The 25,734-nt window shown below is 38.6% G+C and overlaps 1 protein-coding gene across 1 annotated transcript; it reads right to left on the bottom strand.

Moving 5' to 3' along the window:
• Positions 1 to 429: 429 nt before the first annotated feature.
• On the bottom strand, positions 430 to 24,455 carry TSPAN3 (tetraspanin 3). Its single transcript, XM_068556193.1, has 7 exons — positions 24,204 to 24,455; positions 11,143 to 11,334; positions 10,819 to 10,893; positions 9,203 to 9,304; positions 7,661 to 7,813; positions 7,309 to 7,392; positions 430 to 1,332 (listed from the first exon to the last, which is right to left on the bottom strand). Exons 1-7 carry the CDS (start codon positions 24,264 to 24,266, stop codon positions 1,240 to 1,242), a joined length of 762 nt encoding a protein of 253 aa, XP_068412294.1. The 5' UTR covers positions 24,267 to 24,455; the 3' UTR covers positions 430 to 1,239.
• Positions 24,456 to 25,734: the final 1,279 nt, after the last annotated feature.

Below are 25,734 nucleotides of genomic sequence, written 5' to 3'. Positions count from 1 at the left end.
GTACCCTCTCCCACAAAGCCTATTCAGCCTCTGGGCTTGGGCCTCTCCTCCAGGAAGTTGCCTCTGACCTCTCCAGGCACCTCTTTTGGGATCCCATTCTTTTACCACTACAATCACTGCACTGTATGGAAATTATCTGCTTCTGTATGTGTCTCTGATACTAGCATTCCACATTCCTTGAAGAAGAGGACAGCACCATCACTGTATCCCCAATGCCATGCACACAGTAGGTGCTCCATATTTGTAGGATATACTGGACTGAAAAGCATCTGAAGTTTTTTGAATATCAAGGCCTTTAGAATTTAGCAACAGATATATAAAAACACATGCAAAGCATAATGAACTGCAGATAGCACCAACATTTAAAACATTATACTGCTGCTCTGGAATTGAAGTATCTCCAAATAATTAAAAACTACATGTTGAGGGGGTGATACAGAGTTTATTGAATTAGATTTTTCTATTTACAACTGAGATCACATCTACATACTATTTTGCTAGTCTACATGGGTACATTATTTCTAACGAGTTTAGACTTACGATGAATGGGCTCAATCATACAAAAAAACACACGCACACACTCACACTAATTGTTTTAAAACAGTAGTGCATACATTACACTCCTCCTATAAAGCCAGCTTTGATTAAAAACCGCTAGTTTCAAAGATCAGTCTGATTTTGAAGATGAACCAAGATACACGCTGTATGATTCTAAAATCTATTTTAGCCATTTTGTACAGTTGCTATCTTACTGAACTATAGTGTATATTTTTTAAAAGGACACTGATGAGGGGCACCATCTGGTATTAACTTTAACCAGACAGCTGACTGCCTCCCCCTCCCCCCAAAAACCTTTGGCCAAGAGTTCTCCACTGTGAAGACTGAAAGGACCCGGTGATACTTCAGCAGCAGTCCCATTACTGCTTGGAGGTAACAGAAGCAGGCTCATGTCCGCCTTTAATTCTACCACACTACGCAACTCGCAAATGGTTCTGAGATTAGAACATTTACCACCGTACTGAAACACTTATGGACATGGAGAGTCAGCTAGAACAGGGGAAAAGAAACTCACAGGTGGGTAGGTAAGAAGGTGGACACGTGAAGAGCCAAACTGCTCTGTCCGACACCTGTGTACGTGTGCTTTAACTAAATGAACTCAGGAGGCCAATAGCAGTGGACCTGCTCAATTCACCTTCCAAATCAGAACAAGACTAAAAAAGCTCAGGTTTGAGTTTTCTACTATGCATAGGTTCCACCGGTGATGAGCAGCTCGTAAGCAGGATCTCTACTCCTTCTGCACAATACGATGCAGGCACACAGCATGCCCAGCAGCTGTGGGAAGAAAACAACAACGGAAAAAAAAAGAGGCTGAAAACCCTCTTACAGCAAGTGCGTATTTCTTTGTTGGCAATGGAACTGTCTCTAAGTTCAAAGATCTCAAATCATCAAAAAAGCACTAACAGTAACGGAAGCAATTTCAAATGAATACATTATCTTTTTAGGAACTAAGTACCAAGTTTTAGCTTCCCTGCTTCACACCTAAGAACAATTTGTGAAGCCAGCAGAGAATCAAGTCTCTCCTAGTGCCATTCCCACCTCAATCTAGAGCAGTGCTGTACGAAAGAACTTTCTGCAATGATGCAAACAGTCTATACTGAGCTGTCAAATATGGCAGCCACTAGCCACGTGTGGCTACTGAGCACTTGAAATGTAACTAGCGCAACTAAGGAGTTGCAGTTTTTATTTTATTAAAATTAATTTAAATTTAGACATATGTGGCTAGCAGCTACAATACTGAACAGCAAAGGTCTAGAGAGCGGAATGATCAAGACTATGTATGGTGAGCAAATTTAATGGTGGTGTTTTTAAGCATCTGGATTTGGGGGAGATAAACTTTATAACAAACCACAAAATGAAAAGCCCAATACATAAGTAGCCCAAAAGCCCTATGGGGGAAAACCAATCCTGATACCACAAAGTATAGTTTGAAGGTTTTTGTTCCACAATTATTCACTATTTTTGAAATCTAGGTTTGGCTCTGTGGTATTATATACATATTACTTTTTAAAGGTCACTCTTCCTTCATCATTTTATTTTAATAAGGCCTAATCCTTCTGTGGTAGCAAACTGGAATAGTAATGCCATGTTATTTTGGATAAGCGAGAGGATTAAGCTGGATTAAAGAGAAACGATTCTAGAATTTTTGACCTGGCTTCTTACAAAATATAAACAGGTACTAAAGAGCTAAATAAATTAATTTGCTGCTCTAACTTTTCATAGACAGTGAAAGGTCTCAGTTATTTGATTTTTAAAAGGCAGGGCCCTCTGTACATATGGGGTCAACCTAATTTCAACAAAGTGTACCTGATCCATAAACAAGACTCTCAAAGTCTGAAGTAGAAGATTACTAACGAGACACATGTACAGAGAAAAAGGATGTCCTCAAACTGAATTCTCCATGATGAAGTCACACTCTCCAATTTCTGCCCTTATTTATTAGCCTCTGTCCTACCCATTCAGGATATATACTTGCTGCTTGAACTCATCAGTTTCATTATATCAATATTTGCTGAGTGCTTACTAGCGCAAAGCATCTTAAAGACATTTTAAAAGTGGATATTGTTGAAAGTTTACTAAATATCTTAAGCCAATTCTAGACATGTTTAGTATCTAATTCCTAAAGAAATATATTTCCGCTCACTGCACAGCAAAACATTCTTAGAACAGCTATAAGATCAAACACAATTATGTTCCCAGGCAGTGTTAAATTGAGCAATAAAAATGCTAAGCTCTGAAGTCACTGATTAGCTTGCGGAAAAGATCTCTTCCCATCCCCACCTCCTCACATTCTTTCAGTTGGTTAACTTCTACCTAAGGAGTCAGCATTCTCAAAATGGGGTCTGAAATAAGTATCCTTTTTTTCCTGACTTTAATTTCAATTAAATCAACTTGCACTGATTTAAAAACAATTAAATAAACTTGATAAAACCCTACTCATGCTTGGAAATGAGTCTGTTTAAGAACATTAAATACTACAATTAAAAAAAAAAAACACTAAGCACTACACAATAACGTCTTACAGTGCAAACCTCATCACTAAGTATTACAGGTCCATTTCCAAAGCTTTGTTATACTAAAATCTCATCAATTATTGAAATTTTCCAAAAACAGATTTTAAAATATCACACAAATATTTTAGCTCCAGTGTGATTTCTTGCAATGAAACTTTCCCCTGTAGCAGTCACATCATGAGAACTAATCTACACTTAGCAACTGCAAAAAATGATTAGTAAATACATAGGCAAGTGGTGATTAAAAAAACTGCCAAGGACTAAAATGCTCTATGATACACTAGGTAGGTGGCATTATGGGGAAGTAGGTATTTTATACAAGGTAATTAGAACTGCACACTGAAAACACTCTTTTTTGAGAAAAATTTAGAAATACCTATCAAAAAGTCATCCATATTCTCTGACCCCTCAATTTCATGACTACAAATTTTTTGCTACAGACTTTGCCCATATATACAGAGGATATTCACTACTTGCATTTCTGTAATAGCAACACTTCCATAAGTGCCCATTAATGCAGATTAGATAAATTATGAAGTATGTCCAAAAAATGGAATACTATATTGCCACAGTAGCATATTAATTTGTTTTTAAGAAGGTACAAAAGGTTACATATCACAGATTATATGTAACCTTTTGTACCTTTTATGATACTTTTGAAATGACAAAATTTTAGATATGGAGGACAGATTAGTGGTTACCAGGGTATGGGGGAGGGGGCATAGGACAGAGGTGGGTGCAATTATAAAAGAGTATCAGGCGGACACTTGTAGTGTTGCAACTGTTCAGTATTTTGACTATGATGATGGATACAAGAACCAAACAGGTCATAAAATTGTACAGAATTGAATACACACATAGAAATGAGAAATCTAAAAAAAATCAGTGGATTGTATCAAGGCCAATATCCTGGTTGTGATATATAATAGTTTTGCAAAATGTTAACCACTGAAGGAAACTGAGCAAGGCATACAGAATTCTGTCTGCATTGTTTCTCAAAACTGGAGGTTGCATACAATTATCTTAAGAAAGAAAGGTAGAAAACTGCATCCTATAAGCTTCTATTTGCATAAAAAATATTTATGTGCTTGTCTAACCACAAACTACTTCTGGAAGGATATACAGGAAACTGGGAACAGTGGTTGCCTCTGCAAGGGGGGATTCGAGAACTGGGGTCAAGACTTGAGAGGGAGGCTTACCTCTTACTAAATTTGTATCTTTGAAGAAAATTTTATCAAATGGGTTTTTCAATTAAGAAATTTTCAAAAAGTTAACAATTAAGATTAATTTCCCCAAAATTAAAAAAAAAAAATCTTAGCCACTCAAGAATTAGCTTCCCATGCTTTGGTTTTAAGTTTTTAAGGAAGAATTACTTGAAATATTTTTTTAAAAAGGTGGTCAGAAACAAGCCACTCAATTTTAACTACCTGGGGGCCCAATCTGAAGTGCTATTCATTTATGTATTTTAACTCATTTTAATGAATTAAAATAGAAGTCAGAAGAGGCAGGAAGGAAACAGCAGTCTCAACCTCCTTCACACTTGGCATACAGACCAGAAAAAAGCAACAAGGCCTTGGGAACCAGTTCTCTGTGAAATCTTGCTTTCGATCATTCCATCTTAAGGACATGCCAATGTTGTGAGACTCCAAAGACTGACAACTTCCATTTTCCCCATACTGCCTTTACAGAGAGCCTTACCCACAGCTGACACTTAAGAGCTTGCCAAATCAAAACCTAGATTTTATTATTATGACCAGACTGTTGAAATATAAAATTTATAGCTGATCATTTGTTCATTTAAGAGGCTGGCTACTCTCAAAGAAGTGAAATATCTTGCTCATTAAGAAACTAATAGTATAATGGGTGTAGCAAAATTTTTAAAATCTCATTCTCTTATATTTTTCAGGTTTTTCTTTCTTGGTAATTTTGGTCCTACCCAAACCTAGACAATTTTTAAAATCTCATTCTCTTTTTTAAAATCTCATTTTTAAAATCTCATTCTCTTATATTTTAAAAATATAATTTTTAAAAATATTTTTAAAAATTATATTTTTAAAATCTCATTCTCTTATTAAAATTTTTAAATTTTTAAAATCTCATTCTCTTATATTTTTAAAATTTTTAAAATCTCATTCTCTTTAAAATCTCAAAATCTCAAAATCTTTAAAATCTCATTCTCTTATATTTTTAAAATCTCAAAATCTCAAAATCTTTAAAATCTCATTCTCTTATATTTTTAAAATTTTTAAAATCTCATTCTCTTATATTTTTAAATTTTTAAAATCTCATTCTCTTATATTTTTAAAATTTTTAAAATCTCATTCTCTTATATTTTTCAGGTTTTTCTTTCTTGGTAATTTTGGTCCTACCCAAACCTAGACCACTTAACAAAACTAGAACAAGGGTGGGCAGATGTTTCGTAAAGGGCAATACAGTAAATATCTTAGGCTTTGTGAACCAAGAGACAAAATTGGTCTCTGCTGCAACTATTCAACTCTGTCACCATAACACAAAAGCAGTCATGGACAATACATAAAATGTGTGGGGCTCACACAAAAAGAGGTGGTGGGCTAGACTGGCCCACAGATGACCAACACTCAAACAAGAGGTTTTTACTGGTAAATTAAGTTTATGAGAAAATTTCTTCTTAAATTCACCTTTATGCCTTAGAACATCAATGAAATGTAGCTTAATAGTTCACAAATCACACTCAAAATCAAAGGAGACAACGCTTAAATAGTTTTGATACCCAAAACACTACCAAAAATCAATCTTTCCCATTATTTAAAATTGAATTTCCTGTGATAGCTCTTAGAGCTTCCCCACTTTAGAACCTGAAGAAAAGTGCTAATCATTTTTCAATGCTATTACATTGTGTATTCTAACCAGCTTAAGTGTCAATTTGCTGTCAGATTTCATAACAGAATTTAGGAATTTAATCTTCTGAGAATCTTAATTCTTCAATTGTAATTGGAGGCAGAGTACACATGGAGACGGGGTTCAAGCTTTAGTGATGGTCGTAAGTCATGCTATCCTTGCTCTCCCTCATTTTCATGGCCTTTAAAACCAGGGACTGGATAAAATTGCTCCTGTTACTGTAAGAGACTAGTATAGTGCCACTAGTCTTGATTTATGTATATGAACATATAAAACCCTATTAAACTAGCAATTATGTTGGTTTATCTAACAATTAAGTGATATCAAAACTTTCTTAAAGTAGATTCTCTAGACCTGAAGCATGTTTCAAGAACATACTAAAAGAACACTAAAGAACACTCTGAGAACTAGATCTGATGCAAAGGATTTTCAATCATTTTCAAATAGTTGTAATATTCCTCTAACAGAATCCCTAAGATATAATGTATATACCCGAGAAACTAGGAATGTAGATTATACTGGGCAGAAAAATAGCCATCTTTCTTACTTGTTTTTTATGTGGGTATGAGGGATAAAGGATGTGTATGGGGTTTTTTTTGATAAAGTGACAGGTAATTAAAACAATTACCAGCTACTTTGTACAAGCTATTATTAAGGGGGAAAAAGACTGTTTTCACTGGTAGGAGCTGGGACAAGTCCCCTCAGCTACCAGAAAGACATGGTACATTTCCAAATGTGCCAAGTGGTGTAACAGACTTCTTGATGACAGTCCTTCTTACAAAACTAAGTCCACAAATACAAGGGAGGTTAGAACTTCAGTTTTTAATTAAAGGTCTTTCCTGTAAAGTGATAAAATTGCTCCTGTTACTGTAAGAGACTAGTGTAGTGCCACTAGTCTTGATTTATGTATATGAACATATAAAACCCTTGACGACAGAAAAGCAAGAAATGGAAGGAGAAATTTTTAAAAAGATTAAAATAAAACTTTCCATTTCCAAGCTAAAATACAGCAGTTTGATTTTTTTTTAATTCTGTGAAGTTCTACTGAAGCACCTCCCAAGAATACATTATGACAACAGTTTGTATTTTGAACAGGTCACTCACTAATCAAGTCAAGAAAATAAGATAAGGAGTCCCCTCGCACATGGTTCCCCCATCCATATCTCTGGTTTCTGGGACCATTCTGGGTCTATGTCTAGAGACAGGAAATGGAAGATGCTGGAAACTGGTACCTGGTACCTCAATCACTTCCAAGTTATCTATATACACAAAGATTAACTGCATTTAGTGATTAAAACCATTCAGGGTTGACATCAGAGAATCAGTACACTCTGAAAGCTCCTTGGCTAGCTGTGCTTACCTGAATAGCTGCAAATGCCAGTGCTGCCCAGATAACATGCATCATGATTTCTTGTAGCTTCTTCACAACTAGAGCCTCACACCCCTAAAACACCCAAAGTCATCCTCATTAGTCTTTTTAAAAAGTGAAAGCTGCAAGGTCACATATTACTACTCACTGGCAGAAATGGAAATGACAGAAACTAAAAGAGGGAAAAAAGATAATGCATTTGAAAATAATTTATATTAAAATTAAAAACGGCATTAAAGACAAGTAAAAGAAGGTAGAAAAGAAGTTCCAGGTAGAGATAATTCACCAAGAAAAAAAAAGCTACCAGGCTAGATTCAAGTGTTGGCCAAGAAACTGAACTTACCTCGGCATAGAGGTCAGAGGGGTGGGCCAGACTGCCATTACAGCTGCTGGCAGTCTCTCTGCAACAGCTAAGAGGGACACTCTGGTTTTTGGTTTCTTTGAACCAGTCTGTATTTTCCCAGTCTGAATAGTTGTGAATTCCACAACAATGCAGCTAACAGAGAAGAGAACAGAGATATTACTCGTCACAGAACACACACCCCTGTGCTGAACTTTAGAGTTCCATGCACTGAAGAGCTTTAAGCTACTTTTAGACCAGTGATGTCCAACAGAACTTTCTGCAATGATAGAAATGTTCTGCGTCTGTATGCTCGGTATGGTAGCACCTAGCCACATGGGGCTATTGAGCAATTAAAATGTGGCTAGTGTGACTAAGGAACTGAATTTTTAATTTTAATTTAAATAGCCACATGTAATTAGTGGCTCTAGAACCTCCATTTGAGAAATCATATTGCCCACAAGGGGTAGTTTATAGCTAAGAAAAATCTTTACACTTTGCCTGTTAAATATCTGATCCTGAGTTAAATATTATTTCCAATGACAAAGTATTTAAAATATTTTGTCTGAAATGTCTGGGATTTACTTTAAGTTAATCTAGCAAATGATATGTGGGAGTAATAGATGAAACAAGATTGACAAAAAGCTGACAACTTAGAGGTGGGTTTATGGATACAAAGATCTACTGTATGATTCTCTCTACCTTCAGGTATGTTTCAAATTGTCTACAATAATTTTTTTTTAATGGTTTTGTCTGTTATCCTTTCTGGTCTTGCTTTCTCAAGGTATATTAAGACTTCTCACCTCCTCTAAAGTCCATCTGGATGCTGAACTTTCGTGTAACACGTACCTCTCTTCCATTATCACCTCTTTAGCTAATTATTTTTAAGGGCAAATCAGATGCTTCTTATCTGGCTGTGACTAGGTAATGGTGGAAAAAAAAACTTTTCAAGGATGAAGGTAAGATTATCGGACTTGGACTTCCCTGGTGGTGCAGTGGTTAAGAACCCACCTGCCAATGCAGGGGACACGGGTTCGAGCCCTGGTCCAGGAAGATCCCACATGCCGTGGAGCAACTAAGCCTGTGCGCCACAACTACTGAGCCTGCACTCTAAAGCCTGCGAGCCACAATTACTGAGCCTGTGAGCCACAACTACCGAGCCCACGTGCCACGACTACTGAAGCCCGCGTGCCTAGAGCCCGTGTTCCACAATAAGAGAAGCCACCGCAATGAGAAGCCCGTGCTCCTCAAGGAAGAGTAGCCCCCGCTTGCCGCAACTAGAGAAAGCCCACGCGGCAGCAACAAAGACCCAAGGCAGCCAAAAAATAAATAAATAAATTTATATTAAAAAAAAATAGCATTGATCATTTAGCTTAACAACTCATGTGTAGCTGCATTTGAAAAAAAAAAAGATTATTGGACTCATCATGAAGCTAACCACGGCTGTAAATGTATACTACTAATTTACATAGTAATAGAGTTAAGTTTAATGTTTACTCAACAGTGATTGGTCCTCAAAAACTAATTAGCCTCAGAAGAACTCACCTGTCTCTGTACATAATCAATAGCCCGGCTAGCAGCATCAGGGTTGGTTCCATTGTAGGTCTTATATACTTTCTGAATGCTGCGATCAACCTCATTTTCCACCTGAATCAAAACAAAGAATTCAGTCCCTCAAAAATACTGGTAAAAGTAACATTAGTCAAGGCTCCAGCTAAAATGCCCTAATGGCATGTGTGCAAAGTGGCAAGATATTTCTGTGAATTTCTTGTAAGAAAAAAGTTTTCTCCCTTCCTGCCTCCATGTAGATTCAGGTAAAACTTCAGACATATTATATCACACAGATTAAAAGCAATCACAGAGAAGACTGTGTGCAAGATGGCAGGCTACCAATTTATTCAAGAGGGAGAAAGCATTTGAGCCTTGAGATAGGTGTCCTAACTTATAAATAGACCACCTTCTCTTTTAAATAAGTTTTCAGTGGGTTCTCAGAAGACCTACTCATTTTCCTTTCCTAAAGGAGGTAAAAATTAAACAACTTAAAAAGCCCCCACAAGATACTTTTGGGACAAATACCAATATTATTTCCATTTTACTTACTTAACGTTTAATTAGACTTGGCCAAATGTGTAAAAGTAATCAGCAGGTTAAAAAAAAAAAAATCAGTCCTTAGAAGTGGCACCTTATGAAAAGCTGCAGTTCAATGTATGTGAATGAGAAGACAGGAAATAAACTCTTCATAATGTATTGCCAAGTGGCAACTAAAGTGTCATTTAATAAAGTTTGCCTGTACCAGATTCTCCTTACCCTTCTAAGATGATAGACCTATTTGGTAATTTTATCAGTGATGTGATAGGATTATAAAATTGATAACCAGATCATAGGTAGGGGCATAATCCACTGCATTCTTTTTTTGGCATAGTTGTCTGGTACTTTATGTAGCAATGGTTGAATATTAAATTGGCATATCATGCCTTTGACTCAAAATCATAAGTTACAATGAGAATAACCCTACTATGCCTTTATAACAGCTCTATAGTTATCCCCAAATTAATTTAAAGCAGCCTGTTTAGCCTTAAATGGTACTGTAGATGGAAAGCAAAAGGAAAGGGGAAAGAAAAGAAGAAATGACCAGAAAAGAGGAAAGAGGGGCAAGAAGGGAGTGGCTGGCAATAGTTGCCTTAGTGTTTGAGTTGGTAGGACCCCTTTTTCCTCAGGAACAAGTTGCAGGATTACAACTCCCAATCACCTTTTTCTATGTCCAGGACCAAGGCATTTTTTCAAAAGAAGCAATGGAAAATGAAATCCTCAGTTTAGTTCTTCTAAAACAGAAATCTGGGAATCTATATAGGGAATCTATAGGCTGAGGAAATTTGAACAAAGTTCTCAGCTGACCAACTATTTATTTGCAGATCATCCTATGGTCATTTAAAGAAAACTACCTACAAACTAGGACAGTAGTAGAATTAACACTTTGCTATATTAAATGAGCCTAGAAGTCCTGACATATAATTTCTAATTATCTTTACATTTTCAAAGCAGTGGCTAAACTGAAGTCAGGCAAAAGAAAATGTTAACTCTGATGAAAATGAGTTTGTTCTATTTCACTTGAAACACTTAAGCCACCTTTTAAAACATATACATTCCAGTAGACAACATACCTTTGCTCTGTAAACATATCCCAAAACCACTACAACAACTTCTGTGACAAAAACCAAGAGTAGGATGATGACAAACTGTAAGGAAAATGTAAGGAAACATTGTCAAAAATTAAATACAAATGAAAAAATAACTCTAAATACTCTCTTGATAAAAAGCAATTATCTGAGATAACTGCTAGAAGTTTAAGACAAGTGCTAATTCTGTTCCAATTATAAAGAGAGTCAAAGAGCAAATGGAGTTTCATGCTCAATTCAAGCAAGTAACACAAATGAATATTCCCACATACTATGACGACACACGCGATCAGTGAAGAGCTAACTTACCGTGGCAAGTCCACAGCGGCTTTCCCGGATTGTGGCACAGCAGCCAATTAGCCCAATAATGAAGAGCAGGGCTCCTACAGCTATGATCACCACAGCAGGGATGAGAGTGTACACATCTTCAAAGAAGTGGTCATAGTCGTCGTAAGTGATGAAGACATAGGCTCCCACATAGCATAAAATGCCAGCTGCTCCCTGTAGAAAACAAGGTCAGAGCGCTGGTAAAACTCTCCAACCCCTGCTGGTAAAAATCCCCACTATTTCTTAGCATGTTATAACTCAATGAGATTTTCCACCACTTTTAAATCTCTTTGTAGACTTTTTTTCTGTGAAGCTGAAAATTATTCATTAGTAAGAGCATTTCCTTACTAAAGTTGTAAAGTCTTCCAAGCTCCATCTACTTTTCGATAACTGCTGGTTCATCTAGGACCAAGAAACCACAAATCCAGTAAGACTGATGACAAGAATGAAAACACACACACATCCCAAAGGGCTTCTGTAGCTCAATTACATGTCCAATAAGGGTCGGTGTGGAGGTGGGGACTGCCCCCAACAAATGGGGAAATCGGGTACACGTGGCAGAGGCAGGATTTGAACCCAGGCAATCTGACTCCAGAATCTGCATTTATAATCTCCATCTATCGACTTGGGGAAAGAAAATACAATAGCAACTAATAAGCATGATACCCATTTCTAAAACATTTGCTGTCCTAGTTGAGACTATGAAATTTACCATTTTCATAGCTAGAGGGCTACTTTACTAAAGAACTGTACAAACCCTTTAGGTCTATTTATTCTTTAGAATCGTGTTTCTCAAACTACATGAATAGGAATCACCGGAAGATCTTATTAAACTGCAGACTGATTCAGTAGGTCTGGGGGTGGGGCCTGAGATTCTGCGTTTCCAACAAGCTCCCAGGTGATGCTGATGCTGCTGATTCTTGAACTACACTTTGAGTAACAAGGTTTTAGAGCACCTAAAGGGAAAGTGAATGCAGAAAGTCATGGAACAGCTGCTACTCCAGACACAATGCTCCAGTTACAGAGTTTTACATACATTTTCCTCTTATCATTGTCAATTTCGCTGTCATTGTGTACCAGCACAATACTGACAGCCCAATGCTGCTTGCTTTTATGTGAATGAGCAAATACAGTGTGAGGTTAAGCGTTAAAACATTTGGTTTAATGAATTATCATTTATAGAGCACTTTGAGACATTCACATGAAAAGAATTATTTCACCATTCTTCAAAATTTTAACACATAAATCATTAATCTTCAAACTAGAAAAGAGCCTCCACAATGATACTGGAAATATCGTTAACTCCTCTCAACCTGGAAACTCAGTTTATTTCTTAAGTCTGTGGGACCCTGTAAGCTTGGGCGTCATCAGTATATTTTCATATACCAGGCCAATAGAATCATTCAGATCTGGAAGAAAAACATGCCATTTATGGAAAGTTGAGAAAGTAAGTTGATTTTTTTAAAAAATAATAAAGAACTTTTAAAAAGAGAAGACACGACTAGAATAATGGAGGCAATTCAAAAAACCATATTCTTTTTTTTAAAGCTTTTTTTAAAATTTTATTTATTTTATTTTATTTATTTTTGGCTGCGTTGGGTCTTTGTTGCTGCGCGCGCGGGCTTCCTCTAGTTGAGGAGAGCGGGGGCTACTCTTCGTTGCAGTGCGCAGGCTTCTCATTGCGGTGGCTTCCCTTGTTGCGGAGCACGGGCTCTAGGTGCGCGGGCTTCAGTAGTTGCGGCTCGTGGGCTCAGTAGTTGTGGCTTGCGGGCTCTAGAGCGCAGGCTCAGTAGTTGTGGCGTACGGGCTTAGCTGCTCCACGGTACGTGGGATCTTCCCGGACCAGGGTTCGAATCCATGTCCCCTGCATTGGCAGGCGGATTCTTAACCACTGCGCCACCAGGAAAGTCTAAAAAACCATATTCTTTTAAGACTCTCCTCTGGCTTTCAAGAGGCCCCACTGCTGGCTTTCTTCCTATTTCTCTCACTGCTTGCTGTCTCATTCTCTTCATGGACTCTTCTTTACCAGACAAATGTTAGGGATCTCCAGGGTTCTACCTTCGGCCCTATTTAAATAGTTCTCATTTTGTAGGCTCTCCTTGGGCTATACTAGCCATGGCTTCACCAGCCACTGCAGCTCTCTACCTAAGCCATCATCTCAGAACTACATCCCCAACTGGAAGCCCCACAGACACCTTGCCCTCAGCTTACCTCAAACCCTCACTGCCTTCCTGCCCACTCCATTAAACCTTCCCTCATATTCCGTATTTCAGAGCAAATGGCACCAGACAGTTATCTTTTTCTAGTGAAATGCCTGAGAGTTACTCTGTTTTCTTTCTTTGTCCTACCTCTGCATCCCATCAATCACCAAACTCCTTCAGATTTACTATGAAAACACTACCTGAATACCGTAACTTCTCTTCAACCCTCTGCAGTGCTTCTGTCTTAATGTGGGCCTTACCGCTGTTCACCCTAAACCTTACTTGCTGACCCTCCCTGTCCCTTCATAATATGTTCTTTGTATGATCAGTTATTTTTGTTAAAAATATAAAACAGATCAAGGCATTAGCATGTTTAAAATCAAGATGAGGCAAATAGAGTTTAAAAAAAGCCAATTCCCCAAATTTCCATACTGTATGATTCTACTTACATAACATTCTTGATATGACAGAATTATAGAAATGGAAGATAGATTAGTGGTGGCCAACAATTAAGGACAGGGTAGGGGCAAGAGGGAAATGGATTAGGTTATAAAAGGGCAAACTGAGGGATCCTTGTGGGATGGAAATGTCCTGTATTTTGACTATAAATTTCAGTATCCTGGTTATTGTATTGTACTATAGTTTTGCAAGATGTTATTATTGCGGGAACTGGATAATGTGTAATGGCATCTTTATATTATTTTTTACAACTGCATGTAAATTGATAATTATAATAAAAATGTATTTAATAAAAAAAAAAAAAAGATGAGGCAAATAAGGCCCCTGATAAACTAAGCTGTTCCTCCCTGCTTTTCAGGCTCAGACTCCATTACCTCTTATGTACCCTGAACAACAGAAAGCTGTTATTTTCAAATGTACCACATATCCTCTTCCTTCTTTACCTCTGCTGTTCTCTTTGGAATGCCCTCTCTTCATCTGCCTGGGAACTCCTTGTCACCCATTAAAATGCAGTTTAAATATCCCCTCTTCCTTTTGGAAGCCATTCTCCACCATTTCAGGTTGGATTAGGTGCACTTGGTCACATGCCACCCCCTGCACAGCTCTAACAGAGCATTTGTTACAACTGTTGCAATTATAACTATATATGTCTCAGCATGCCTTTAGGGCACAAACTTTGCCTGTCAGTCTTTCAGCCCTGTACCACCATCCAGCACCTAGAACAGTGCCTGGCACATAGAAGGTATTTGTCAAAATTCATTGAGTACACTTCATTTCATCCAGTCGCTTGAAATTGCCCTCCTATCTCAATCATAAAGCTTTGGTTTGAATTTGCTTTGTTTCTCTTCAGTCCAATGCTTATAGTTTTTAGTCCACCATTCAAACAAGATTTGGAAACTTAATCCAGCTTACTGAATTCCTGATGGCCATGACATCTGGAATACATTAGTTTATAAATGCTTCACCTACAGCAACTGTACCTGTTCAAAGACCCTCAGTTCACTGACATACTTACTTTGGTGACATGTTATTATGGGATGATGGAAGGCATAGGAGAAGGGAGAGAGGAGAAACAGCTTAATAGTCTGGGTGCATTAACTACAGAAGTACATGGAATACTTAACACTCTTACCAAACATTACTTTTTCTTGACTACATACGTGTGATATACAAACACACTCGTGTATACACACACACATTTTGTTACAGTAAATACTTTTAGTCCCCAAACAGAATTAGAAGAATCCTAAATATGAAGCAAAAAATTCTGTCCAGTTTGTCTTCACTAGTCATCTCTCTATCCTTTGGATTCTTAGCTTTTCTTACTCTAATAGGCAATCTTCATTTCTTAAATGGCTTGAATTAAAATGAATTCCATCTTTGAGCTGCTAGTAAATGAAATTTAAGACCACATAAATTTGAAAAAAAAACAGGATAAAACTGGAAGATATATGTACTCAACAATTAATCTGAAGCATGGGAAAGTGAAGAACCATCTGCATTTTAAACATGAAATGATGAGTTTTCAACCTAAAGAGATCCCTATAAGGCTTACACTTGGTGCTGCCTGGGAGTGGGCCAAGTGAAATGCTTCCAGTGCGGCCATCCTCCACCCATACAGATAACGAATGCAATGGAAGGCTAGGAGGAAATGCCATTTGTAAAGCCGCCTGTTCTTTTCTAATAGACTTGAAAGCAGTTTCTTTTCCCAGGCTGCAAACTAGTCAACATCCAAATCACACAGCAGAGTTGAAAACATAACGCTTCTGTTTTGACAACATACATTGGGAAGCAACTTAGCAGTTGCACACACCAAAGCAGAAACTGCACCGATTGCTGATATGAAACTAAATAAATCAAATTACTGATAGAGACTGTCTCCTAAATTGAAGGTAACTTCAAAAATTTCTTCTTTTAATGACATGTATATATAGTGCTTAATATAAGTTGTATAATAAACAATTTATGAAATGACATCAATTACTTTGAAAATATAGAGAAGGTGTCCCAACAACAGCTGAAAACCTAAAAACAGCAATAAACAACTGCTTTAATGACATCCAACCATCAGTATGAAAAACATAGGTAGAGCTTATATGGTAAACGGAAGAAGGTTATAAGTAATTCCTAACTAGGGACTTGGTAGTCATGCAGATTTTTGATATAGGAGTTGTGGCTATTAGAAAGCCTAAAAGGTAAGCAGGGTTAAATCCTTCTGAAGGGTAATGCTGGGATTGAGATCTATCAAAGGATCTGGGCTTTGCCAACAAACCAGCTGCAGTGGGGGGAAGAGGAGGTGCAGGAGAAGAGGGAATGAAATGTAGAACTTGGAAGCAGCTGAACTGCATTAGTCACCGCTGAGAAAATCTGAGTCCATAAGGAGGATTTGTGCCAGGACAGTATACTAAAAATATTCATCCTTTTTACAAATAAGTGAAGGGAAATTTAAGGGAAAGGCTGAGAGCTGAAACTATAGAAAAAAGAATTTTTTGAAAACCATTCTTCTTTACCTTTTAATAAACTCATGTTCTAAATTAAGTCACAAAATTTTAAAACTTTAGGAAAGCCAGTGCTTTTGCACAACACCAAGCTGTTCCTCCAGAAATAAAGCTACCTGTCAGAAAACTTTAGAAGTATGAGTTCCAGAAGTATGACACTTCACTTTATCCTTTTACCCTTCCACTACATATTCAATACATACAAATGTGAAGCCCCTTTAAAATAAGAAATTTCAATGTTATGTAAGATTGATTTTTCTACAGTTTAGAAACCAGTGTTTTGGTTTTAGAAACTAATTGTTTTGTTTTTGTACTTTTGAAATCCTCTGTGAAAGATGATGAAATGCTAAAATCCACAAAACTCCTAAATTCTTTACTTTTCTAAGGAAGAAGGAATATGAAATGAAAGGAAGCACATCAACCACAGTGAAACTTACCACTGGAATCGGGGAACATTAAAAACAAAACAGCCTTGTTACAAGCCAGGAGATAAAACAGCTCTGTTGTGAAAAGTGCATCTATATGGAAATTTAGAAATGTGAAGGTGCATCCCACAGAGCATATGGGTGAAGATAAAGCAAAGAAGAGCAGGAGTGATTTTCTTGCAGTGGTATACAGTAGTCATGGATTCATTTGTAGAAGGGAAAGAATCAGGACAGTGTAAAGAAGAGGGGACAATCTGAAGTCATTCAGCTAAAAAGCAGAGTGGCTCACAAATTCTTGTTGCCTGCAAGAACTACTCCTTCAGTGTGATTTTTGCCTCCAACGATCAATTGGTAAAGCAGAAGCGACTGGAATGTTGGGAGAAAGAGTAGAAAGACCTGGCAAAAACCACCATGTATTCTAGACTTCGTAAGAATGCAGATTTCAAAAAGCAGAGAGGGGAAAAACAGCATCAGAAATCCATCTTATGTACCTATCTTTTAACATTTAATTCAGAGTCTCCTGTACGGTCATATTAGTTTTCCATGTACCTCGCTTCTCTCCTACAAAGAACCCATTGGTAATTCTATGCAGTGCATTTCTGAAAGCTTTTCCAAACTCCATCCTCCTCGTGCCATTACAAGTGTCTTAAAATCACCTCAAATCTTTCAGCATTCTACTTACCGTAATATTCTCTAGTCAAACGTATTTGTTTCAATTCTGACTTACTCTGATGAAATACTTCATACCATTAAATATAATTACTCTTACCAAGTCCAATGCCTGCATATTTCATTTACTCTCTTATCACTCAAGAAAAAAAACTATCCCAAAGATTTCAAATCCTCTTTCAGAAATTAAAGCTACTCTAACCAAAAATTTCTGAAGCTATTAAAATATATCATTTTCAACCTAACAAATTGGTCAATAATAAAGGCAAGCAGTATTCAAAGATATGTAAGGGTACAGAGAGAAGAGCTCACAGAAGTATAGATTAATATAGAATAATCTTTCTGGAGAGCTATCTGGCAACACATTATTGGCCTCAGCATTTATACTTTTGTACCTACTAACTGCACTTCTAGGAGTCTATTCTTAAGAAAATAAGTCAGATGGAAACAAAGATTTGTATAAGGTATGTTCATCAAAATGTTATAATATTATAACAAAATTATAATAGCGAAAACAAAAGAAAAAACCCTAGCATCCAGAGGTATATTTGCATTATAGCCCTTAAATATGTTAAAGCATAATTTAGTAATATGTTTGTGGTGTGTTAGGGGAAAAACACACTTACATGCAGACATTAAAAAAAAGGAAAAAAACCCACCAAAATATTAATACTCGTTGTCTCTGGGTGGTGGAATTATGGTAACGTTAGTTTAAAATACTTTTTAGTGTCTTCTTTAAAAAGCAAATATATTATTTGCATAATCATAAAAGTAAATATTTAAAATTATATCTGAAATTGAGACTTTGTTGTTCTTTCACAGAAGAATTCTTAGATCTGTCCTTAACCACCAACATAAAATAGGTATCTCTTCAATCCCAAATATTTTAGGCACTTCTGCAAATCTTCCCTGTTTATCACTTTTCTTGGGTCTGCCTAGCTTTGACTCATCTTTAGATGTGTCCTGACTATCTAACACAATTCTGATCCTTTCAGTACACATCTTTTTTTTCCCCCCATAAATGTCACCTATCAAGGAGACAAGTAAAAAACAAACAAACAAAAAAACCCTACTTGGACGGGTAAAATTTTGACAGTAAGCCACTTCCGCCATCATTATCAGTATCACCATCATTATTGCCATTATTCTTAAAGAAAAAGTATTTTAATCCTTTAAACCAATATTACTCCGATGATATTCCAAAGGTCATGTTTCTCAATTTTGTCCTATTTTCACTGTTTCTGTACTTGGTTTTTTATAATCTTTGTTCATCTAGCTTAACAAAGTTGTTCTATTTAATCCAATTTATATACAGGAATTGAAAGACCCCAAACGTTCAGGTTGCAATGAAATTGGAGATCCGCAACTGCCACAGCCACATTATTGTCACAGCATGGAAATTAGATATTTTCAGATTGCAGGGCTCCAGGGGTCATCTGAGAAGCACGTAATTTAAACATGCATTTTTCTTTGAGACCCTCTGTCCTCATACCCTACTCTAACTGTAAAGAGTCAGTTATTACTACTGGAGCCTGAGGTTCTTAACCTTTATAATAGTAGAGTTTGTCCTTGCTTGGGTTATGTGTTTAATCAGTAGCAGCAACAATGTAAAATACGGTATGTCAGCATTTACTATAGATTCCCTTTTAGTAAATCAAGAACAAATACATCAACGAAAATAATTGTTCTCATCTACTGACTCTACCAAACTATTAAGGAGGGGGAAGGAGGAAAGAGATGATATTTTTAAAGGAAGACTTGAGACTCTCCACGAGTATAAGGGGAAAGAGGAGGGGGAGGGGGAAGGGGGAGCAGCTAGAAATTAAATTCAATAGAATATTAAATGATTTTGCCTGTCTGACCCCTCTTCCTATAAGCTGTCAGAAAGCAGGAACTGTAGCTTTTTGCATTTCTCAGAAACATGTAAAGCACAGATATTCAACAAGTATTTACTGAGTGATGATTCTTAGAATATACTTGTTTGATGCAAGTATAAATTTTATGGAACAAATTTTCTGCAAAAATCCTAACCTAAGTTGGATCTTATGGAATAAAATTCATTAAAATATTTCAAAGCATGATAAATATCCTGAAGAGCTAATAAACAACCTTTTCCTTAAACTGCCAACTAAAGAGAGCTTTCCTGACTAAGTTCCCAATGCTATGCGCTCTTCCAGTTAATGATTACTCAGAGCCACAAGGCACTTGGTATGGTGGACAGCTGACTGAGAATGTAGTAAGACTGGAAACATTCATTTTCTTAACTGTCAAAGTTAAGAAATAGGTCTCCTAATATTTACCATAACTTGCTTTTCTTCTAGTGAATTGAAAAATAACTAAGAAAAAAGAAATCTGTTAGCTGAAGGTGTGTTCCAATGACATATTCTTTGTCAGAGCAGTCATTCATGATGATAGGAATACAGGAGGTGGACAAACAAATTCCAGGATGTTAGATGAAGGTTCCGGTTTTAAAGTATCATATTCTCAACTCAAATGTGCAAGATGTGCTAGAAAACACAAAATATGTATATGGAGATTTGTGAAGAAGAAGTCTTCCTTGAAATACTTCATTATAAATTTTTATCTTTTAAACAAAAGCATGAAAGTATAGTTAAGCTTTCTTTTGGTAATTTGAACACACCAAGTATATTCTTGCCTTAGGGCCTGTAGGCTGTTCCTTGTCTTAAATGTCCCCCATCTCCTCCAAATCACCCCAAAATCTGTTCCTTCACATATTCCAGATTAAATTTCACCTCCTTGGAGAAGACTTCTTTGCCAACCTAAAGCAGCCACCCAATCACTCTATCACATCACCTGTTTTAAGTCTCTGCATAACACATCACTATCTGATACTTTCCTTGCTTATTTTTAATTGCCTTGCTCCACCAAAAAAAAAACGTTCTGTAAGAACAGAGATATTCATTTTTCCACCATTCTATCAGTAATATAAGCACAAAGGAGGTGTTTAAACATTTGTGTTGTATTTGTTTAACAAAGCAATTTTCCTTAATTATATGTATTCACAGAGGGAAGGGTAATATGAAACTTTTTTTAAGATAAGGTAAATTTTAATGCTTATATAAGGCTTTTAAATATGATTTGTATGTAAAGGGTATTTCATATGAGTGAATGATGATTAGTGAAGGTGCCAAAGTTGTTTCCAAAAGCATTTAAAAGGTGTTTAACCTTGTGGTATTTCCCACTCCACAGCTGTGTTAGCATTACTATGGCCTTTCATACTGATGAAAAACAACACCCTAAGCAGATGTGCCAGACTATAAATTCTGCAAGCATGGACAAAGCTTTCTCCTGTAGTCCCTATAATGCCTAAGACACATATGAGCAAAATAAATACTAGCCAACTGGTTTTTCTCGCAGGGTAGGAAAAGTAAAGGTAATTTGTATAACATGGGTCTTCATTAAGTACTCAATTAACTTGCCAGAATAAAAACCTGAAATTATAAAGTACTGATTTAAACTTGTTTTAGATGAGGCCTCCTGGGTCAGATCAAATGACCCACTGAATTAAGACTCTTGTCTGACCTTGGTGCAAAAGTGCAGTTTAGAGAAGAGGTTAATGACTGTTCCAATAGCCTTCAAAATTTAGTCATGTAACTCAAACACTCCTGTCTTCCAAAACTTATCATGGGTCTAGAACTAATACGCTTACATTTAAAGCTATGCCACTCCATAAAAAACAAAGAGATCCAAGTTGTACCTCCCTTCCCTAGTCCAAAATTACCTTTCATGCTATAGGCCCTAATATTTTGGAATTTGGTGAGGCACTCTCAATTTCCACTAAGACAACCTTCAGGATTTTAGAAACCACTGTTTCCCCTTTGTCTGTGCCTTTCCATAGTAACTTCCTTAGACTGCACTGTCCAAAATAATCTACACCAAGTCAACACTAACAACTTTGGCTGTCAGATCATTTAATGCCGATCCTAAGTATTTCAAGTACGTATCTATTTCCACATCACAGCTCTTTGAACAAGCTGCCAACGGAACCAGGATATCATGATATAGAGAGGTGCAGTTTAAAGATGTTGACAAAGCAATTAAACTTTAACACTTATCAACAATCAGTCATTACCATCCCATAGTGAAGAGCCAGTGCAACAGAGCTTGGGCAACTTTGCTGAAGTTGCCCAAGGGAACCTAGATAAACTTTAGAGATGCTCTGTGTAGGGAATGCTTATTCTTCCACTTACAGATTAAGGCATTAAAAGGAGGAAGGGGCCACTATATGAGAATATACTTATTAGAACTGAAGAATGCATTACAAATTCCCAGGAAGAACAGGTTAACATCTGTTTTATGTACTTCCTCATAATGACCTAATTTTTTAAACTGACAAGTTAAATAGTGTAGCTTAAATGCTGGGGCAGGTTTTAAACAAGGTTAAAATCAGTGTTTTAGAGCAAGTGAGTCTAACACAGCCTCAAGAGTTCCTTCCCCTTTCCAAATCTTTTGAAATTCCCCTTTGCCCTAACACCACAGGCTCTAGAGCACAGGACAACGTGGGTGTGAAGGCTGGCTCTGCCCCACCTTGCGTGTGCCCCTTTAAGTAAACTTTAATGTCCTCATCTGTAAAAGAAGCACAATATTCCCTGCCAGATGGAGTTGTTATGAGGATACTCCATGTAAAGTGCTTAGCACAGTGCCTGGGTTTAAAAAGCACTCAAATATTAGCTATGATTACCAACATCGTCAGATTCCAATAGTTGGTCTTAAACTAATACTTTGGTGCGAGACATATCTAATATTGCTTCCTCCTTAGTTATGTTGCACTAATCCTGCTGTATGCCACAATTTTTTTCCCTGCATGTCTGCTTAACTTCCTCATCACAGCTCACAAACGTTTTATTATCCTACTAACCTAGATAAAGAGTGTTTTTACCACACAGTTTAACTTCAGTCTTGGCAAGAAGCCACTATGAAAAGCACAACTGAAGTTCATCATAACCTTCTTCACTAAGTGCCAATAGTACCTATACTTAACATAGTTTCCAAAGATAAATGAACCTTTGAATTAACTGCTATTTTAAATGAAAATTTAATTATTTAAAGAAAATGGCTCCTGCATTTCCAATATTTTGTTTCATTAGCAATTCCAGTCCCTGAGCTTGAATAGCCTACAACTCACCTGACAGTACACAGACTCTTCTCCAAAATCAAAGTGTTATGCCCATAAAAATCACAAGGAACTGTAAAGGCTACAAAGCTAAGTCTATACCTAAGAATCTTCTTATCTAATAGTGTTTCTCATCTGGAGAGCCCTGGAAACTCTTTTAGCTTTTAAAAAAGCTTGTAAGTCAAACTAAAGTATAAGAAACACTGCTCTAATTGGAAAAGAAGAAATCATGGAAACATCAATGACACGTGGGTGATTCTGAACAGTACTATCGGCCCTACCAGTCAGGATTCTTTCCATCACACCGTAAATATCCTGAAAGACTCTATGGCAATACATGTGTGTAGTAAGTGCCTTATTATATGTAATTATCCTTTTATGCTACAGCAGTCAGGATATGAAAAGTTTCCTCCTCTGTTGGGGGAGGGGGGAATGGGTTGTAAGAAGAAAAGGATTCCTCCTAATTTAGGTATGTTTGTGGGAAAGAGTTGAATGGGGACATACAAAAGTATGGGAAGTGGGAATGTTCAAGAAGTGTCCTGGGGACTGGGGACAGGGAAGTGTGTCCAGGACAGCAAGTGTTTAAGAACATGGTCAATGGTGAGGAAGGAAAGGTGACTGAGCACTTCAATTGCAATACCAAGAGGAGGCTGAACCTTAATCTACTGCTGAAGCTTTTGGGGTGTGGGAGGGTGTTTATTTTTTAAATGAAATAAAGTGATGTGAGGGAAGAAATGCTTAATAAGATTTATCCGGGTGCAAGGTCCAGATGAACTAGAGGGTGGAGAGACTGACAGGAATAACACAGGTTATTACAAAAGTCCTTGGCGAGATAAGGACCTGAAGTAAGATGAAAGGGCTATAAACACCCCTTTCTTTGAGGGCGTGTCCAAAATATTCATAAGCCACCCTTCATTGGAAGTGAACTAACTCATCGCTTTCAAGATCTTGTGACATCCGAGTCATATTTAACCAAGGTTTATAATCTCAGGCTACCCATCCCCAGAACCAAACAGACTGATTTTCTTGGTTACAGGATTATTTGGCTTCTCAAGTTGAAACCGTTCCGTTTTCTGGGCTGGTAACCAGTCAACCAGTTCTCCATACACAACAAGCTCTAAGGCAAAATCCCTCCCCCCTGAGTCGGTAGCGTCCCCGCACTTCTGCACCATTTGCTCGCACGCCTCGGGGCTGCCACTGGAGCTGCCAGGGCTCCAGGCCCCGACAAAGAAAGCGGAGCCCGACCCTTTGGGGAATATCCTATTTCGAGCCTGGTGTCCTGAAAGAATCTGCAATGAGAGCTCTCCGTCCAGCAGGCTGTTCTGGGGAGGGGGGAGGCCGGGGGGGTCTCTCAGCGCCGGCCCCTGGCACAGAGCTCGTCGGCGGGGGCATCGGGCCCGAGCGCGGAGGCCGCAAGAAGCCCCCGAGGGCTTCCTCTCACCGCCATCTACGCCCGGAGCCTTCGTCCCGGCCAGGGAGGGACCTAACGAAGCGGCCCCCGCGCCTCCGCCACAGGGCCCCCTCGCTCCCTCACTTCCTCAGCGCCAGCCCCGGCCCAGCCTGGGTCCCCCCTGGGCCCCATAGGCGCTTCAGCCGAGGCCTCCTTCGGGCCGCACGGCCGGCCCCCCGCCCTCTCCCGCCCGCCGGCCACGCTCACCCAGAAGATGAGGTTGAGAAACACCAGCACGGTCTTGGAGGAGGTGATGCCGCACTGGCCCATGGTGCCGGCGGTCGGCTGGGGCCCTGCTCGGCGAGCGGAACGCGCTCACCGAGCGAGGCGTCAATGGCGACGGCGCCTCCCCTCTGGGAACTGCACGGCCTGCGAAGCGTTCACCGCAGCCCCCAGCACCGTCGCCCACCCCTAGCCCAGCAAGCACCTCGCTCCTCCGCGCAGCCGCCGCAGTCTCCGCCCAGCCACGGCGCCGCTCCCCGGCAACCGAGTCCCGCCCCCGGACCGGCAGCTTCAGCTAATCACTCCCGTTGTGGCTACAGTGAGGCCACGCCTCTTAAAGGAGACGAAAGCTCAGCGTCCTTCTTGGCCTCTGGCCGCCCTTGGATGCAGACGGCTCCTTAGGGAAGTTTCAGAGGACCAAACCCAGTCCCCTCCTATTGAGCTGCGTTTACTATGCCAGGCTTATAGGTGATTCAGAGTCCGAAGAACGCTGTCTTTCTACCTAGCCCGTTGTCCCCTAAGGAGGTCGGAGACACTAATATCTTCCACTCCACATCGCGATTTTCCTGACAAAGTAACACCTAAGCATCGTCTGGGAGAAGTCCAGTGAACATCAACAAATATTTATGGAGAACTTATTTTGCCAAGCGCTAGACTAGCGCTCAGAAGAGTCATTGGAAAGGAGAAAAGGCTGGTGAGGGGGTTGGCAATGAGGAGACATTTTCGTGTAGATGTGTGTTGGGAGCAAGGTAACACATGAAGTCTATTCCTGGGTAGGGCATTTTGGAACAAGACTTAGAAAGATTACAGAAACATCTTTTTACATTGCAGCATTTCACACTCTTCCCCCAATCTTGCATCGATCATAGTAGTAATGAACAGTTATTGAGAGCTTACCCCATGCCAGACTTTTTATGGCCATTTGCTCAATTAACCTCCATCACAACCCTAGGTGAAGGTATTATGGTTATCAGCTTCATTTTACTGGTGGGGTAATTGAGGCTTAGAAAGATTAACAAATTTACCCAGAGCCACACAGAGACTAGGTGGTCTAGGGCAGAAAACCACATTCTCAGCCACACACGAAACTGCCTGTTTACTGTCTTACCTGCCATTACAACCCTGCACTCCCTCCTCAGTTGGCCCTTAAAGATGCCCATTTGCTCATCCTTAATCATCTCATTCTCCTGCAATCTCCCTGGCTAATCACCTCTCCCAGGTGCTCTCACCAATACCTTTTCATCTCAGCCTCCTATTGATTTGCACCAAGCAGCAGCAGCAGCCAGTTATTCACTCATTAATAAGCACCACCTCTGTGCCTCACTGTCCTAGGTGGTGGGTATTTCACAGTGAGCAAGAAAAATCCTTGCCCCCATGGAGCTCACATTCTGTTAAAGGAGGTAGACCTCAAACAAACAGGCAGATTAGGTTTATGACATGATATTGAGTAGTGATAGAAAATAATTCAGAGGAAGGGGGTAGAGAGTGATGAGGGAAGTCCTCTGAACAGAAGATG

This window comes from Eschrichtius robustus, chromosome 1, assembly GCF_028021215.1.
Source record: "Eschrichtius robustus isolate mEscRob2 chromosome 1, mEscRob2.pri, whole genome shotgun sequence".
Lineage (NCBI taxonomy): Eukaryota > Metazoa > Chordata > Mammalia > Artiodactyla > Eschrichtiidae > Eschrichtius > Eschrichtius robustus.
The sequence above is the reverse complement of the archived record's forward strand: the minus strand, read 5'-3'. Positions and strand labels throughout refer to the sequence as shown.